This window comes from Anabrus simplex, chromosome 11 (genome assembly GCF_040414725.1).
Source record: "Anabrus simplex isolate iqAnaSimp1 chromosome 11, ASM4041472v1, whole genome shotgun sequence".
In the NCBI taxonomy this organism is placed as follows: Eukaryota; Metazoa; Arthropoda; class Insecta; order Orthoptera; family Tettigoniidae; genus Anabrus; species Anabrus simplex.
This window is the reverse complement of record NC_090275.1, coordinates 22,143,650-22,163,436: the sequence shown is the minus strand read 5'-3', so window position 1 is coordinate 22,163,436 and position 19,787 is coordinate 22,143,650. Positions and strand designations below refer to the sequence as shown.

The window sequence follows — 19,787 nt, the reverse complement described above, 5'->3', positions numbered from 1 at the left end:
ATGGTGCTACGTGGGCCTAGATGATGGCCACCGTAACGGTGAATCTGCTCGTGCATACCGGAGGAAAGTCGATCTTCTCTCATGCTGGTCAGTCGAGGATGTCCTGAACCTGGTTGCCATGTGTGCTTTCCCACACAGATAGTACTTCTACTAATACTACTACTAAATGATTTCATTCTTCCCCTGAACGGCGAGGCGGGCCTCCTAAATGATGACGCCGTCTCTGAGGCGAGCAGATTTGTATCGGAGAAGGAAATTATGTGGCCTATACTAGGAGCTGTCCCGGTATTCGCCTTAGTGCAGAAGAATGGAAAACCACGGAAAACCATTCTCAGCACAGCCGACGGTAGGAACCAGGCCCTCTCAGTCTCCCCAATACAGAGCCCTACGCCTACACGGTAGAGCTCGGTTGGCCGCTCGGAGCGCAGAGCCGTTGGACCAGGGACCACCAGCGGCCACTTGTGGCCGAGACCCACTCTGCATCCGCCGACTGACCAACAGGTCCCAACACGCCCTAACAATCCAGTCAGAACGGCCTAAGTGACGAGAGGCACCACCATTAGCCTCCCACACTCCAATAATGCGCCCCCTCTCAAACTCTGATAGCTGGGCGAAATCTCTTCTCTTACGTCGTAGAGGTATGTCGAGTCATCGACGACCTTGCCACAGCCGGAACTACTACTACTTTCTTTTTACAATTGGTTTTACATCGCACCGACACAGATAGGTCTTATGGCGACGATGGGATAGGTAAGGGCTGAGAGTGGGAAGGAAGCGGCCGTGGCCTTAAGGTACAACCCCAGCACATGCCTGTTATGAAAATGAGGAAACCATCTTCAGAACTGCCGAACGCACTATCTCCCGAATGCAAGCTCACAACTGCGCGCCCCTAACCGCACGGCCAACTCCTTCGGTACTATTACGTTTTAATTTTGTCCATGAAGGCGACGACGGGCCTTCTAGACGGTAACTCCGTCTCTCAGGACAGGGAGATGTGATACGGTGAAGGAGATTTTTCGGAGAACGTGAGAGGGGGTGGAGGGGCTGGTGGCCATAGCGGACACTAGGAACTGTCCCGACATTCGCCTTAGTGCATGAGAATGGAAAACCACGGAAAAGAATTCTCAGGACAGCCCCTCTCTGTCTCCCGAATGCAGATGCGTACAACGATACCGAAGCCTGCTCTGGAACCACCGACCAGCAGAAACAGCGCTCCACTATGTACGAGTAACCTCTGCAAGCCTTTATATCGACCACGGGTGGCAGAAATTTCGCGGCCTCTGTTGGCAAGACCGCTCAATTAATCACGTCACTACGCTAATAATGTGACTATCTGCTTAAGATGTAAGTGCATGCCGAGTTCAGCAGAAAAACGACCACTCGTATTATGTGGCGATGTGTGTACACTGAAACATACAGTACAATTTGCAGCGGAACTATAATCCATCACATGTCTTCCCTGCTGGATATTACCACCCGCAAGCTTACCGACAGATATTTACGTAAATACTCAAAGACAGATATCACAAAAATACTCCGAAGTTCAAACCTACGTACAAATGATTGCTCCATAAATGAAATAAACGAAAAACAGACGTAGTCCAAACATCACCCGACACAAGATAAAACATCACAAGAAAAAAAGTCCTTTCTATCGTTCATGTTAGGGTTCGTATTGGGAGACTACTCAGCATATATTCAATACTCGACAAGAAAGAAATGAACGTATTTCCAGGAACTCCGAGGACACGACGGACTCACTCTCGTCCACTGCCGCGATGTATACAAAATTAAATGTTTATGCGGCGGTCAAGTTTACATTGAGACGCAGCGTAAAAACAAAAATAAACACTAAACAGGCAAAACAGCCAGAAAAAGTAATCGATATCCGAATACAATATGGAACGCATCGAGGACACACATGTACTGGTCAGAACATCAAGTTATCATGTTAGACGTAATACAGAAACCATTGCAATGTATAAACTCCCCATAATGTCAACAGTAAAGGAAACTAAATAAGTAGATACTTATCAGTTAAAAGACGCAATGTGTCACGTTTATGAACAGTAAGTCAGTGTAAAATAATGTTTCCTTTAAATGGAATATTATATATTTTCCACCATTCAGTGCTTAAAAATACTAAATACATATTGACATGTATGGCGACAAAATGTGTGACGGAAGCGTAACCATAGGAAGCGTGCAGGCCATGTCTTATGACTGGTTGCCATCTAAAATTGGCAGCCGTTCATGGATGGCCATGACCAGAAGACATAATGTCTGATCATTTGATTTTCGCAAAGGGAAAAGTGGTTTCTTGTTTAGAACATGTTTCGGTCTACTTAACCTTCTTTAGCTATTAATTAGAATATGTTTACTTAATAAACTGTTGTGTTGTTATGAAAACACATATAAAGATTCCAAAAAACTCCCTTTTTTAACATTGAAAATGAAAATACACAGGCTGTTTCCAGTCATTCGACCGAGTCAGGTATAGAATGAATGAAGACCCCATCTAGCGGCGAGGCTAGGAATTGTGCCGGCTGTCGAAGCCTGTCGCACTTCCTTGGGGCAATGATTAATGACTGATAGAGGAAAATAAATCATATTGGAGAGTGTTGCTGGTATGAATGATGACAGGGAAACCTGGAGCAACCTCTCCCGCCTCCGCTTTGCCCAGCACAAATTTCACATGGCGTAACCGGGATTTGAACCACGGAACCCAGCGGTGAGAGGCCGGCTCGCTGCCGTCTGAGCCACGGAGGTGCTGTTTTTTATCATTGAATAAAATTAAAATATTCCTTGAATAAAGAAAAGAAATGTTTGTTTGTTTGTTTGTTTATTTGTTTGTTTGTTTGTTTGTTTGTTTGTTTGTTTGTTTGTTTGTTTGCCCAACCCTTGTCCCGTTTCTCTACGGGGTCGGATATGAGGTGAGGTGAGATGAATCTGTCGTGGCGGGTTTTTATGACCGGATGCCCTTCCTGACGTCAATCTCATCAGATGAGTTAATGAAATGAAATGAACGACGTGATGTACGACAGTAGGAAGGGAGAGGATGACACCCGGTGCTGGCACACAGCCTACTCCCGTCGAATAGCACCAAGGGGTCTGCTCAAGGCTTAACGTCGCCATCCGACGGACGAATCACCGTCAACATCGTAATATGCCCTCACTCCATATGCGCACTACGGAGAGATTTTGAATTAAATCCGAGCTTTTGGCACACAGTCTTAGTGATTAGGAATTGCATACCACGACCCCTCCTACCCTGCCGGCCAACATTCTGATGGTGATTTTTTTTCGACGAACGGAACTCGAACCGTCTACACAAAACCTTCAATACTTTTCTGAATAATAATAATAATAATAATAATAATAATAATAATAATAATAATAATAATAATAATAATAATAATAATAATAATAATAATTGTTTTACGTCCCACTAACTACTTTTTAAGGTCTTCGGAGACGCCGAGGTGCCGGAATTTAGTCCCGCAGGAGTTCTTTTACGTGCCAGTAAATCTACCGACACGGGGCTGTCGTATTTGAGCACCTTCAAATACCACCGGACTGAGCCAGGATCGAACCTGCCAAGTTGGGGTTAGAAGGCCAGCGCCTTAACCGTCTGAGCCACTCAGCTCGGCACTTTTCTGAATTTACGGTCAAATTTTATTTTTTATTTTCATCATTTCTGGTGTTTTCTGAGGTGCCTCGTCGATCCAAATGAAATGACACCTCATGCGCCTCTGCAAAGCATCTACACGCCAAGCTACACCGCGCGGCAGATGACTTTCGACTGCCACACACATACCTTAATATGGCGGCCATCTTGTGATGACGTCATAAACATTACGTCAACCACCGTAGTCACGTCTTACGCTCTCATATTTTTACTTGAAAATAATATAAACATTCCCATATTGTTACAGTATACCTTTTGAGCTATTACACACTCGAAACCGGTTATAACCGCTCTCGTTATAGGCGATAGTCGCATAAACCGGTTTTGTTGCTAAAATTGTCATATCTGTAAGTTTTAAGGTGCACACTTACATGGTTAATTAACATAATAAATGTATAACTTCAAAAGTATAAGTGAAATGAGTACTGTATTTACAATACAGTATTTGTGGAATGGGACTGAGAGGATCTTTTCTTCTAATGTTTACACAGTACGTAGAGCAATAATAGGTCAGAAAAATATAAAATAATAATTGAGGAAAGAGTAGCAATAATGTCGCACAGGGTCTTGGCTAATAAATGAGATGTTCTCTCTGTCCTTCCAAATTGTAGAAATAGTTGAATGTGATACACCAAATTCCTTGACGACGCTTACGTTTGTATCCAAGTTTGTAACCGTCATATTATTTGTAACTTTTCTTCGATTTTCAACACTTTCCCTTTCATTTGCTAAATATTCACAGCGATGTTTGTCTTAACTATTTAACTGACAAACTGATTTGAAATCTACTATCTACTGAAAACAAGAGTTTGAAGATAAGCTTTACATTGTTGTCAGCAATGCCCAAACGCGTAACAAACAAACATCAACATTCGACGTTATAGTGCATACATGTCTCCGAAAATGTGATAAAAATACGTCGTTTTATGAAATATGTCATAAGTGATGCCGTATTAAGCGATTTTTAAAATACAGTACTTATATAAAATTCAGACAGAACCGCTAGATTTCGACGTTATATCCGATATGTCGTTAAAAGCGATATCGCAATAAACGGTTTCGACTGTTTTTTGAACTTTTATTGTAAAACGTGTCTTCAACTTTTGGTTCGAGAACCCTCTCCCCCTCCAAACCCAATTTCAAAGACGTATTACATCAAGCACGGTACATCATCCTTTAAGGAGGTGATAGAAGACATCATGATTATTAACTGATATCGCGTCTCCTCACCGAGCAATATTAATTTGTTGTGTGACCGAGCCACACTCGCTGTGTGGGCCGCAGGACTGCTCGCGACTTCAGCCAAAGAAAAAGGAAGACTCACAAAACAGATAAATGGCTGAGGACTGAGAGCGTCAGAAAGACGAAAAGAGCAGCAACTTCAGTACCACTGTGGCGATCAGTCAAGTGCCACGTCCGAGCGATCAGCCAGGAAGTGAGCTGTAAGCTGCTAGCACATTATCGTCATATTCTAACCACGGGACATTTCATTGGCGATGGGGAACGTACGAGAAGAAATAAAATAAATATCTCCTAACTCAAGCGTCTGAATTATAAGCCATTTGTTATTTTCCTGTTTATTACGTCGCAGTAAAACATCGAAGATTTTCGGCAACGGAAGGATGGGAAAGGGCAAGGATTGGGAAGGGAGCATCCATGGTCTTAATTAAGGTACAGCCCCAGGATTTACCTCGTGTGAAAATGGGAAACCACGGAAAACCATCTTCTGGCTGCCGTCGGTGGAATTCGAACTTGCTATCACCCGAATGCAAGGTCACAGCATGGTCATCTCGCTGGCTCTAATATTTTTAAAACTGACAAACGGAGAACAGGTTTAGGTAATTAATTTAAAACTCTTGAACCAGGGGCGTAGTGTTAGGACCTACGGGGCGTGCAATGTAGTTTAAAAATATACTTTATTGATGTGTAATGCACCTGAGATCGAATTATGCACACAACATTTAACTTTTCTTATTTATTTATTTATTTATTTATTTATTTATTTATTTATTTATTTATTTATTTATTTATTTATTTATTTATTTATTTATTTATTTATTTATTTATTTATTTATTTATTAGATAGAGCCTGTGTAGGGCCATTTTACACATAATAATAACAAGTTTAATTAAGTATAAAAGATAATACTTTGTATAAACAACAATATAAGCATCAATAGTAAATTATTAACAATAACAATGTAACAACAATGACAGCGATAACCGGCAAGGAAATAAGAAAGGTCGTTGGTTGGACAGACGGAAGAAAATGGAAACCTGTAGATAACTTCAAAGGAAACTTTTAATTTTGTGTTTGAAGGATGAAAAGAGAGTGAATATGTCGTTGTCGGGTAGCGAGTTACCAAGAGTAGGGAGACGGTGGAAGACAGAGCGCTGTTGTAAGGTTACGCGCAGACGGGACACATGATGAGTAAGCCAGTTGCGTGTTGGACCAGGGGGAGGGGTGACGTGTATAGGGAAGGAAGTACGTTGGAACAGTATTACATTTGGTGTAGCCACTGATTATTTTATGAAGGTAACACAGACCGGGGAACTCCAAACGGCGTCTCGGGTCAAGTATACCCAGGCAGTTCAAACTGTCAGATTTAGTTTTGTTCTTAAAAACAGGTGAAAAAGTTAAAAATACGATTTGTTTGAGATATGTTTAGGAACAAAAATCAATAATGGGAAGAACATAAGAGACAAAGTATAATTTTAAGGCTTAATGCCATTAATTTCAGTGAACCTGTACAGCAGGGCCTCTCAGGGTTCATGCACTGTGCACGGTGCAAAAGACGACTTCGCTTGGTTGACCAGAGTGCAGACCCCCACTACTCGATTTGGAGCAATAGCGCCGTCTCTCTTTTTCCCAACGCCTGTCTCGCTCTTCCTCACTTGCTCCGTAGCGTTCCAAATTCGAGCAGAGTTGAGTCGAGCCAAATACAGAAGAGACAATACACGACACTGAGCGAGATATCGAGGGACAGCTATTGGAGCTCACTCTAGCGGATAGACCTGAACGGTACTGATTCTGTCATAAGAGCACGTGTATTTTTGTGTGAAGTTTTTGGTGTTATTTATGCGTTTTCAGTGAGTTGGCATAATTAAATAGTAGCGTGTGTCATTCCTTGATATCTCCTCTCAACATGAGGGGAAAGGTATGTGCTGTGTTTGGCTGCAGTAATTACGAAGTAGAGAAAAATGCGCAGTCGTTCTTCAAGAACAAGAACATGTAAGTAATATTGTGTTTGTATATATATTCTTCCAGTGACAGAGATTTTTATAGTACTTCATAATCTTCTGACCTGCTCGACCCATGTTTTAACGGGCTTAAAATATAATACGCATATTTTATTGTATAGTGCAGCAGTTAACCTTCAATACCGATGTGTTGTTGTAGGTGTGATCTGTGGGTTTTGAAATGTAAAGGATAAAGTGTACAAGAAAGAAGGGACGTTACGCTTGTATAAGAATTATAAGATCTGTTCAGATCATTTCCAGGGCAGCGACTTTAAAAATCCTCGACTATACAGCCAAGGGTATGTTACATTTTAACTCTAATTGTACGTAAATATTCCTCAAAGCATCACTATCGACAACATTTTCAAACTTTTCTTTCTTTTATCCCTTTTCTCAGATTAAAGCCGAGATTTTATAGATTTTCTTTCTGTTAGTAGGCTTCATGTTAAGAGGAAAATTGTCCAGCTATTAAATGTTAATTCATTGCATCATATGTGTAAGGAATGTGCCGATATTTTTATTGACAAATGTCTTAATGTGATGATAAAATGTTTTTAAATGAGGAAAAAAGACAAATCCAACCGTAAGATTTCAGGCAGGTATGCTAAAGCTAAAAAAGTAATGCATAAATGGAAGATCAAGCCATTTCACAGCAGTCCATTTCACACCTTGTTTATATGTCTAATTTCAGCCCTTGAATAATAACCTTTTAAATAATTCTTCATTCATTTATCCAGAATTGCTTTAGCAACTTCGAAGTTAATATCTCGATACCACTTTCTTTCTAGACGTAATTTATTTATCCATTTCCGTATATACATTTCCATTGATATTTGAATTTAGCGCGATTTGTTCAGGTCAAGTCACTAGGAGCGCCACCGTCGAATTGTCTCCCATTTTAGCAAGGTGAAATCCGTAAGTGTCGTGTATTGTCTCTACTGTATTTGGTCGAGCTTAGCCGAGTAGCCAAGAGACGAAGCGTTGGTCCGAGCCGAGCTGAGCGGGACCGATACACAGTGCACAGGAACTCTCCGCCTCAGTTTGCATGCGTGAGATTTTGGGCGTTTGAGAGGCCCTGCTGTAAAGAATGCCTAGGGTACACGTAGCAACGGGATTTTGGACAACGATGCATAATGCCAATAAGAAGTTGGTGTAGTAGCAATTAGACAACTCCGTTTCGAACGAGCTCACTCTCTCTGCACGAAGTAGGGCATGTAGAGACAGAAAATCTGAAGCAAGTCAGAGGAAAACGTACGCCTGGGACCCTTAAAACGGAATACGATGCCTAAACGGTCTGCGGTGTTCAACAATGAAAAGCACCAAGTGTACTTAAAATTCGATTTCACAGAAAAACAGTTTATAAGAATTTTCTTTCTATCTCTTTGGCTACGTCCGCACGAGAGGTGGCTTGCTTAGCGCCTAGATGGTGGATAGTCGCTTGGATGATTCACCCAAGCAAACGAACTTCCGAGAAGGAATCGAAGTGGCCACACCAAGCGCTTGGCTTGGCTCCCTGCGTAGTCGCTAAGCGTCTATCCTAGCACACGAACTGGGCTGTTTTGCAAGCTTCTATCCAAGTAGAAACGTGAACTTGTTTTTGTACTTAACGTACATTTTCCGTAACTTTTCTTCACTTTTGACTTGAAAATGGATGAGTTATTGCTGTCATCAGTTTTTTTAAAAGAGGAGCCTTGTAGAACTCATCACATAAGCTACACAAAAATGCCATTATCCGCAAAAAGCTTTCGGAAGAGACAGCGCAGGAAATTGGCAAAAATCAATAATTTATTTATTTATTTATTTATTTATTATACCTAAAAGTTTACAAGTTGTGATATTGATTTATGTCTCTACGAATACGTGTTTGTTTGAAATTTAATGCAGCCATTACAGCGTTGAATTATGTTTTCAGGTAAAGGATAATCTGTCTGCCACAGTACAGCTCCATTTCCGTTTACTTCGTGTATCCAACAAGAAGAATAACGCATGTAGAACAGTTCGCACTTCAAACTAGAATTCTCAAAAAGAAGTCATTTCCTTCCTAACTTGTACAGACATTTTTAAGTTGTCCTCGTCTTGAGAGGCCGGCCCCGTGCTGTAGGGGCAGCGTGCTTGCCTCTTACCCGTAGGCCCCGGGTTCGATCTCCGACCAGATCAGGGATTTTTACCTGCATCTGAAGGCTGGTTCGAGGTCCACTCAGTCTTCGTGATTACAATTGAGGAGCTATATGACAGTGATATGGCGGCCCTGGTCTAGAAGGCTAAGAATAACGTCGTGCTGACCACATGACACCTCGTAATTTGTAGGCCTTCGGGCTTAGCAGTGGTCGCTTGGTAGGCCATGGTCCTTCGGGGCTGTTACGCCATGGGGTTTGGTTCGTTTTGAGAGCAAGTAAGGCAGCTCCCGGCAGTGCGGTCACCACATATCCTACCTATCCTCCTATCTACACACCTAACCAGGCACCTACCCATGCAAGCCACCTCCAGTGCGGACGTAGTATATTTGAGATAATCTAGTAAATTAGTTATTAAGCTTAAGGAAGCATATGTTTTTAAAACATAAGACAGAAGCTCAATTCTTCTATTAACTTTACTAAATAAAATACATGAAATAAGTAGGGAAAATATAAAAACATTGAAGCCCCCCCAAAAAATAATAAGAAATTTAGTGACAAAGGTAAATAAGCCTTTCACGCCAAATACATTAGCTTATCATGCCCAAAACGAGGCAGCGTACGTCGAACTCAAATAGGCCTAAATATAAAGGCCAGAAAAGTCAGTTTCAAAAAGGTGATGATATCGGATACGTCTTTTACTTACAAAATAATTTAATTGCATCAGCAAAGGGTTGGGGTAATCCAATAAATCCTACTTTATTAGGTCCTTTACGAATATTTGATTATAGCCTAGAACTTTACGTTCCAATAAAGTAAGAAATGCTACCCCAATTAACACACAAATAATTAACATAACACCTAGTATTCAAGAAAACTTATTTTCCTCTGTGTTTCATCCTTGGTCTCTTTTCTTGTCCTGCTTTCTTTCGCGTAAAAACAACTTGAAGGAACTTGCTCAAATTTGGCAAGCATATAGCTGAAGTCTTTGGTTAACATAGAGGCTACTTGCTGTCACAGTGTATCTTAAGGAGGCCGTGCAAGGAAATAAAATTATTTTTGTACTTAGCGGCTTACACACTTTTAAGTAGCAATATTTTTACGTAAAGATGTCGAAGCTAAACGATTAAAAATGCCGATTATACGCAGTCGGGAGATAGTGGGTCCGAACCTCATTCGGCTGCTCTGAAGATGTTTTCGGTAATTTCCTATTTTCACACAAAGTTGTACCTTAATTAAGGCCACGGTTCTTTTCCTCTCCCATTTGCTATTTCTAACGGTGCGACAACAAACAATCATCTTCACAATAAGGAAATCAAATAAAGCTCACTTCACACCACTCATAAAACTAAACGTTCAAAAAAGTACCCGGGCAGTGCATGGAACAGATTTAAATTAAGACACGTTATTTGACCCATTTAATACTAATGTTGCGGAACAGCATCGATCCCCTAGTTTTAAATTAAATTAAATAAAGCAAAAACTGCCGTATTTTTCCATAACTCTTAAAATTCTAAGAAATCCCTTACAGTTAAGAAAATGCAGAGGAAGAAGGGAAATTCCTAACCTGTTACGGTTTAGTTTGAAATACGTCATATGCGCGCGGTGTTCATCCCTTTGCCTGATTTAGGCCGTGAACACCACGGCAGTACCTGGGGGAGCCCATGTTTACTAGAGCGTGCATGTCCCAGGGCGAGACGGTCCCTGGACAGGGGCACGAGAACGCGGTACTTTATGCGACACACAGGCACGGATTACTAATTGAACATCTCTAGGGACTGCACCAAACACTGATGTAGTGAGGAAGACGAAAATAACCGGACTGTAACTCTTTATATATGACTGAATGTCTTTGGTCAACTGTACAGCTTCTTATTAAAAATAAGAGTCAATCTGACTGTTGATCCCTGCATGTCTCATAGGGTTACTACAGTTCTTGAGCTAATGTGAAAGTACAAGGGCATTATGGGTTAAATATCTTTTTTTGCTAGCGGTCTTCACGTCGCACCGACACAGATAGATCTAATGGCGACGATGGGATGAAAAAGGCCTAGGAGTTGGAAAGAAGCGACCGTGGCCTTAATTAAGGTACAGCCCCAGCATTAGCCTGGATTGAAAATGGAAAACCACGGAAAAACAACTTCGGGGCTGCCGACAGTGGGATTCGAACCCACTATCTCCCAGATGCAAGTTCACAGCCACGCGGTCCTAACCGCACGGCCAACTCGCCCGGTGGTTAAATATTTAGTAATAATAAATAATAATGTTATTGGCTTTACATTCCACAAACTACTTTTACGGTTTTCGGAGACGCGAAAGTGCCGGAATTTTGTCCCACTTGAGTTCTTTTACGACGTGCCAGCAAATCTACCTTCACGGGGCTAACGTATTTGGGGTCAGAAGGCAAGTGCCTCAGCCGTCTAGCCACTCAGGCCCAGTTTATATATTTAGGAACCAAACCAAACACCATGGCACTACAGCCCTGACGGGCCTTGGCTTACCAAGTAACTCCTACCCAGCCCGTGACACATGGTCAGCGTAAAGAATCCTCTCGGCCGTTTTTCTGGGATTTCTAGACCGGGGTCGTCACCTCACCAACAGACAGTTCCTCAATTGTTTTTCACACAGGCTGAGTAGAGCTTGAACCAACACTGAGATCGGGGTAAAAATTTCTGACCTGGTTGGGAATCGAACCCACAGCCTCCGAGTGATTGGCAGGCACATTACTGCTAGAGCAAGGGGTCGCTCAAATACTTATAAGCAGAAGAAATAAATAAATAAATAAAGAAAGAAAGAAAGAAAGAAAGAAAGAAAGAAAGAAAGAAAGAAAGAGAGAGAGTATGAATATTAAACTATTGTTAGTACCGTGTACAGTGAATGCAGAAGGCCAGGGAAAGTTACGAAATTATTGATAATTGTCAAAAGCTTGTGGAAGAAATAATTAAGGCATGAATGAGGAAATGGTACATGCATTGAAAGGTGCGAATAATCGGAGAACGTTGGCAAGTCACAATTTGAACACAGTCGAATCATCAAGGGTACTCATGGTTCTATATAACAGAGGATAGTTTAACTGTATATAGAAATGTATACTAATGTTTCAGGATGAACCAAGACTCCTCTCTCGTGTCTCGCTCAACCGAAGTTGGGAGTGATAGGCTCTAAAATTAATAATTTACTTAATAAACAGATAAAAATTTGCCAAATTTGAACTGAAAATAACATACAGAAAAATCATTAATTTCTAAAGTATCATGTCTGTCAACCGCCTATGTGGTGTAGTGGTTAGTGTGATTAGCTGCCATCCCCGGAAGCCCGGGTTCGATTCCCGGCTCTGGCACGAAATTTTAAAAGTGGTACGAGGGGTAGAACGGGGTCCACTCAGTCTCTGGAGGTCAACTGATTAGAGGGGTGTTCGATTCCCTCCTCAGACATCATCGAAGTGGATTTTCCGTGGTTTCCTACTTCTTCTCAAGTCAAAAGCCGGATTGGTACGTAACTGAAGGCCGCGGCCGCTTCCTTCCCTCTTCGTTGTCTATCCCTTTCAGTCTTCCCATCCCCCACAAGGCCCCTGTTCAGCATGTCCAGGAATATCGTGGGACGCAGAGGTATAAGAAGGTGCCGAGGTGAATGGCGGACAAGGAAATGACCAGAGCATAAGTTAAAGCATTAAATGTTTAAATTTTATTTATTTCCTCGTTTTCTTTAGTTTAAAATTTGATAGATAGAACATCTGAATAAACAACAACAATATAATAATTAGCTCATCGGCTCTCACAACAACAAAGTCAAAAATCAGGTGATAATATACAAGGGGATGAGCATTGTAACCCCGAACAGGTACACTATTTATGAGAGCATGTTTGCTCCACTAATTTGCATAGCCTAAGAGTCTGAGCTCCAAACGTTAATATAGTCCAGCCTGTAAGAGGCATAAGTTCCTTACAAGGTTATGCCTGACAAACCTCAAATAATGTTTTTACAGTCACTTCTGATGAACAGTTCGATACACACTGGTCTATACACAATTACAATTTAAACAGGGGCAATGAGTGCCCATTCTAAATGGCATTAATGAAGAAAAAGAAAAGGTTTAACACAATCGGCCCTGGACAAAAGGCTAGGATACGAAACACTTACACTCCTTCCAGAAAAAGCTCTTAAAACCGTAAGCGGGCTTATGGCCCGAAGTTGCAGAGGCTAAGCCTATTCTACAGAGGGGTGACTAAACGAGAAATATTAAATGCCAAAAGTGTGTCAAGAATTTAGAGGTTTAGAAAATTTTAATCACCCCATATCAAGTTCAATGGGAATCAACAGAGGGTAATCACTCTTCGTTCCCTTAGTTTACATGTTTCCCAGTAGGGATTTGAACAGAGTCCTCACACTTGCCGACAATCTACATTTAAACCAATAAATTAGAATTTTACATCAAATAAAAGAGGTACTGAAACCTTCCCCTCAAGCTATCTGCCTGGAACTATCACATATTATGAATGTCTGCTATTAATTACCTTGTGTAGTTCGGCCTTCCGAACACCGATCTGCGGCCCCTGCCTCCAAATAACACGCCGCACTCAATAAACCGGAGCGATGGAGATAACACGGCCTTAAAACGCCCAGCTTTTATAACATTTCGTGGGGAAGTTTCCAGAACTCTTTACAGATAGGCTGGATGCCTGTTCACGCCCCAGTTCTAATTGGCTAAAGAAAATATTCAAGAAAATTCTGATTGGTTGCTAGATACGGGAGTTTAAAGAGGATCAGAAGTGTTGACAACTTTGGCATGAGAAAACAACAATCTTCACAAACTTAAGGTCTGCCACCTCTGAAAATTAACTTTCGCTTAAGTATTAATTGTCCTTAATCCCGCCAGAGGGAGCAGTTAGGCCGATGGTAGAGACATCTAACAGCTGCAAACCCAAGTATCTTGCGTTACATTAGTTCAAGTTCCACAACACAGGTGGCCTCATAGAAGGCGCGCAGTTTAACAGGATGGAGGTGTATCCCCGGTACACAGCATAACAGGTGAGGCCGTCTGTTGAGGTACTGATCCTCTTTTCCAGTTGTATCCCCGACCCGAAGTCTCAAGCTCCAGGACACTGGCCTTGAGGCGGTAGAGGTGGGATCCCTCGCTGAGTCCCAGGGAAAAACCAACCTGGAGGGTAAACGGATTAAGAAAGAAAGAATCATGTACGTATGAATGTGGAAGTAAAGATGTGAGGTTTCGCATGCATGAACTCTGCACAAAATTCTGATTCAGAAGTATGGAATTGTACAGTGCCCATGACAAAAAATGATTATGGTCGATAATACTTTTAGCATCTTGTTCCGTTTTAATGTTCGTTCAGTTTAGATTGTCTTCTTTTATATTTTCAGCTGGTAGTATTTCTATTTATTGGTATGTCTTTCGTAGTGTATTTATAACAAATTGTTTCTTTCTTTCTTTCTTTCTTTCTTTCTTTCTTTCTTTCTTTCTTTCTTTCTTTCTTTTTCTTTCTTTCTTTCTTTCGGCTGTAGTAGTACCGATATATGCCTAATTTGCAATAAACTCATACTCTCCCATTTTCTGGAGATACAGTACTGGGCGAGAAGAATGCTGTATTCTATTCACAGAGTTGCTTCTACCTTCACGTAGGAATATGAGGTATCGCGGTCAACAGTTCATTATAGAATTTCAACTTTCAGTCTGCAAGTCTGTGTGAACTAACTAGGCTCCTGCACAATCCTCTATTTGTAACTATCTTTGTGGCTTCGTTTAGTTCCCCACTTGTTATGTTTAACGCAGTCTAATCATGGTCAGCTTGTTTCCCTTCTGCTTTCCTAACCTCTATGGCCGCGTTTATTATCCTCTATTTACCTCACATGGCAGAAAACCTCAGGCCGTCTTTTATTCGTACAGCTTTCTCCAAGATGTAGCCAAGAAATAATATTGAATCAAGTTACATCTAAGTGTTGCCTCACTTGATCAGACCCAAAAGACCAAACGATACCAGCAGGGTCACCCTTAGCAGCAATATCCACCTCCAATTTATTATAATAGGCTTTAAGTTGTTAGCTCACTTTTATGTTCTTTCTTTCGACAGGTATTCGTCTGCCATGATGGAGACGTGGATTTCGCAGCGTAGGGATGTCATCCTCTTCCTGGTCATCCAAGTGGTAATGCTGGTGTTGTTCGTAGTCGGTACGCGGTATGACGATGAGGCGGACGCGAGAACAGCGGAAGATAAGAAGACTCCAGGAATCGTGGCCCAGTACTACCCAAGTAAGTGAACAAGACTTCAAATCTAATCTCTTTTACGCAGGCCATCCAGAAATTAAGTTTCCCCGTTTCTTTTCTTGTGAAGTAAACGTATTTAGCCGAGAAATATGAGCACGCGTGACAAATCTATGCCGTAGCCACCATATACCGACCGGACAAGTCCCGCCTGGTGTCAGCAGCGTAGCAATAATGGCTTGTATTCTTTCTCCCACCGCCTGCGAGGTTCGGTCTGTGAGAAAGTTTCTGCGGAAATTGCGATGGGCCACTGAAAACAAGAGGCACGGAATGCTCAGTACAGGTGTTGTGCTGATCCATGGCAATGCCCGGCGTTCAGCAGCTGTTCTGCAGGAGTTCGGCTGGGAGGTGTTTGATCATCCGCCGTACAGTCTTGATCTTGCTCCCAATGATTTTCACCTTTTCTTACACCTCAAGAAATTCCTGTCCTCCTGTCAGCATTTTCACACGGACGAAGAACTGAAAACGAATATCACACGCTGGTTCTATTGCCAGGCGGCAGACTCCTTCGACACCGGCATACAAACGTTGATCCCACGATATGACAAGTGTCTCAGTTCTGGTAGTGTTCATGTCAAGATTGCGGTATCGAGTGCGAATGAAGATTTTAATGTAACTATGCTATCTTGTTTAATAGAGAAAATTAATTTCTAGATGGCCCTCGTACAATATCTTCAGATTCATTACATAATATCTACACTTAGCGTCAAGAAATTAGGCGTCCGTTGATTGATTACCAGTGGTAGCGCTGGGAACTACTCACTATAAACAGATTGGCGCAATCTCTTACTTCAGAGTGACTGGTACAGTCTTGCCTCCGCGGAGCACTAGTAAACTGTTTTAGCAATAGTGTTTCCGTTGTCAACTGCCATCAGTGATCAGATGCTTTTTGACATAAATATGTCTTAGAGCTGGGGATCTTCGAAAATTTGTGTAACGAAATAGCGTCCTGTAACAGAATGTGTGACGTGATGTTACCTAGCAACAGTACCTTGAGAGCTGCACAGGTCATGGATCTGTATGTCATGGGCACCCATCAATATCCCCCTGTGGGGGGGGGGTAGAATAACACCCCGGTATCATCTGCCTGTCGTGAGACGCTACTAAAAGGGGCCCAGAAAATCTCAACTTAGGAGCGTCTGTTGGCGACCAAGGGGCGCTTAGCTGAGTTCTGGCATTGCTTCCACTTACTTGTGCCAGGCTCCTCACTTTCATCTATCCAATCCGATCTTCCTTGGTCAACTCTTGTTCTTTTCCGACTTCGACGGTATTAGGTTTCCGAGGCCTTGGGAGTCTTTCACTTTCACGCCCTTCGAGGCCCTTGTCTTTCTTTGGCCGATACCTTCATTTTTCGAAGTGTCGGACCCCTTCCATTTTTTCCCCTCTCATCAGTGTTATATACATTATGGTTGTCTAATTGTACTTCCTCTTAAAACAATAATCATCATCACCACCACCACATCCATCAATACTTCACATGACAGCCTGCACAGTTGCTAGGTAACATCGCGTCACACATTTTATTGGAAGACATATTTGTGATCATTTGATTTTCCCAAAGGGGATATTAATAACTTTTTGTTTTGCTTGTGTGTTCGTTAACAGAGCTGTAGATATTTATACAAGGTAAACGTCTCCAAATAAATCACGTGAAATGTTCCATTATCGGAGTAGAAATATAATGTACCAGGTTCTAAAATTTTGAAAGAAGACAAGAGGAAAGTGAGAAAAGAACTGATAAAGCTGTAGATAGAAGTGTGAAAAATGCGGGTAAATGTAGACCACCTGGCGCCCAAATAACGGCTCAGGGGCCAGATCCCGCCCGACAAGGCTTTCTAAGTGGAATGCCTAAACTGTAGTTAATTCGCTATGATCCATTTTCAAGTTTGTTTGTTTTTTGTTTTTGTTTTTGTGCCATTTGCTTTACGTCGCACCGACACAGATAGGTCTTAAGGCGACAATGGGATAGGAAAGGCCTAGAGATCGGAAGGAAGCGGCCGTGGCCTTAATTAAAGTACAGCCCCGGCATTTGTCTGGTGTGAAAATGGGAAACCACGGAAAACCATCTTCAGGGCTGCCGACAGTATGGGTATTTTCAAGTTTAGTTTCTAGTGGTTATAATAAACCACTTCAGTTTTAACAAATGATTTAACTGCATTGTACATATCGAATTTATCTTTGTCATATACCTAATACGGGGTCTGTAATAAATATATAATAAACTAAGAAGTACAATACGCTGCAGAAATGCGTCTCCTTCGTTGCGGTATCCCTCCAGGTGGATGCCAGCCAGAGCATACCGGTGCCATTTCTGTACGTCGTTGAGTAGTATAATGGGAGAGTTCTGCCGCCGCCTCCTCCTCCTCGCGCGGCGCGGGAAATTTGAATTCTGGCGGGAAATTTGAATTTTGGCGGGAGATTTGAATTTGTAAACAAAGCCACGTGCTTTTTGACAGCTGTCATCGACAACAACGCATCGCTAACCTCACTGCTGCCATCTTGACGGGCCTAAACCTCAGTAGTGCCAACTTAACCTAACTAGCGCGAGATAAACAAATCCACGTGCTTTTTGACAGCCACGTGCTTTTTGACAGATTTGTAAACAAAGCCACGTGCTTTTTGACAGACAACAACGCATCGCTAACCTCAGTACTGCCATCTTGACGGGCCTAAACCTCAGTAGTGCCAACTTAACCTAACTAGCGCGAGATAAACAAAGCCACATGCTTTTTGACAGCCACGTGCTTTTTGACAGATTTGTAAACAAAGCCACGTGCTTTTTGACAGACAACAACGCATCGCTAACCTCAGTACTGCCATCTTGACGGGCCTAAACCTCAGTAGTGCCAACTTAACCTAACTAGCGCGAGGTAAACAAAGCCACGTGTTTTTTGACAGCCACGTGCTTTTTTTGACAGCTGTCATCCGCCATCTTTAAACCACAAAGCACTGTGCTGCCCTCTTTAGATGCAAAATTCGTCACCTGTCATCCGCAGTGCTGCCATCTTGACGGTCTAAACCTTAGTGCTACCAACTTAACCTAACTAGCGCGAGGTAAACAAAGCCACGTGTTTTTTGACAGCTGTCATCCGCCATCTTTAATCTATAGAGCACAGTGCTGCCCTCTTTAGCTACTTACCTTTGAAATGTGGTGGCGGATAATTTGAAAAATGCTTTTTGAGAGCAGCCATCTTTGTGCACCATGCTGCCCTCTTTAGCTAGATACCTGTGGTGGCAGGCAATTCCACATGACAGCAGCCATCTTTAATCAAGAGAGCACAGTGCTGCCATCTTTAGCTAGATACCTTTGAAATGTGGTGGCGGCAAATTGAAAAATTTCACGTGCTCTTGTTTGGAAACAAACTCACGTGCTTTTTTGACAGCTACCATCCGCCATCTTTAATCAACAGAGCATAGTATCTAGCTAAAGATGGCAGCACTGTGCTCTCTTGATTAAAGATGGTTGCTGTCATGTGGAATTGCCTGCCACCACAGGTATCTAGCGATGCGTTGTTGTCGATGACAGCTGTCAAAAAGCACGTGGCTTTGTTTACGAATTCAAATCTCCCGCCAGAATTCAAATTTCCCGCGCCGCGCGAGGAGGAGGAGGCGGCAGAACTCTCCCATTATACTACTTCGTTGAGGTGATGTGGAACCCAACGGGACGGAATTTTCGTCGTGTTAAGACATTTTGTCAATATGTGTCACACGGTTTGATGACCGAGACCAACCTCTATGGATAATTCCCGGGCAACCTCGATTTTAATCCACGAACATGCTTTAGAGCGATGACATCGACACTCTTCACTTCAACGCCACATAGCAACAACACTCCCAACTGGATGCCCGTCAAATGCACACTACACACATGAGACCGCTCCCATACCCTATTTGCGCATGCCCGATCTCCTGCGAGTGTCCGGACTACTTCATTTACAGCCCTCGTATAAGGTTCAAGTCATTTTAACGTTTAGTCACGTCAACAACAGTAGAAATGCTAGATAGACTGACAATTCCACATTAACAATTCACACGCGTGATGTTTCTCCTCTAGAAATTCACTTATTTCCTCTCGCAGAGCAAAGAATCAAGTAAGCATTCAACCCTGTTTCTGCACGATAAATAACATCACCAGACAACAGTAACTTATTACGTTGATAACACCATTTCCACATTTCTTATTAGGTGAGTAATTTTTTGCGTGTACTTTTACACCTATAGCATCAAGCTTTGCAAAACTTGTTAATAAATCATATAAATTCATTTAAATGCTTTGGCTAAAACCTTCTTCTTTATGAATATTGAATTTTCACGACCGCATTGTAATCGAAACAGACTTTCAACGTATTAGGTCTTGTTACGTACATGTAGTACGTATTGAAGATATGTTAAGTACAGAACAAAAATGGCCAGCCGGAAACCAGTGGGATCCGAACCCACAACCTCCCGATTTCGCGTCGGTTGCTCT

General features: G+C 42.1%; 1 protein-coding gene across 1 annotated transcript in view; it reads left to right on the top strand.

The window, feature by feature from the left end:
• Positions 1-19,787, top strand: part of Rh50 (Rhesus blood group-associated glycoprotein Rh50) — a 157,007-nt gene that overhangs the window by 24,556 nt on the left and 112,664 nt on the right. The window contains exon 2 of the mRNA XM_067155783.2: positions 15,129-15,307. Within this exon, the coding sequence (XP_067011884.2) occupies positions 15,142-15,307 (166 nt within the window). The 5' untranslated portion in view covers positions 15,129-15,141. The remainder of the gene's footprint in view (positions 1-15,128; positions 15,308-19,787) is intronic.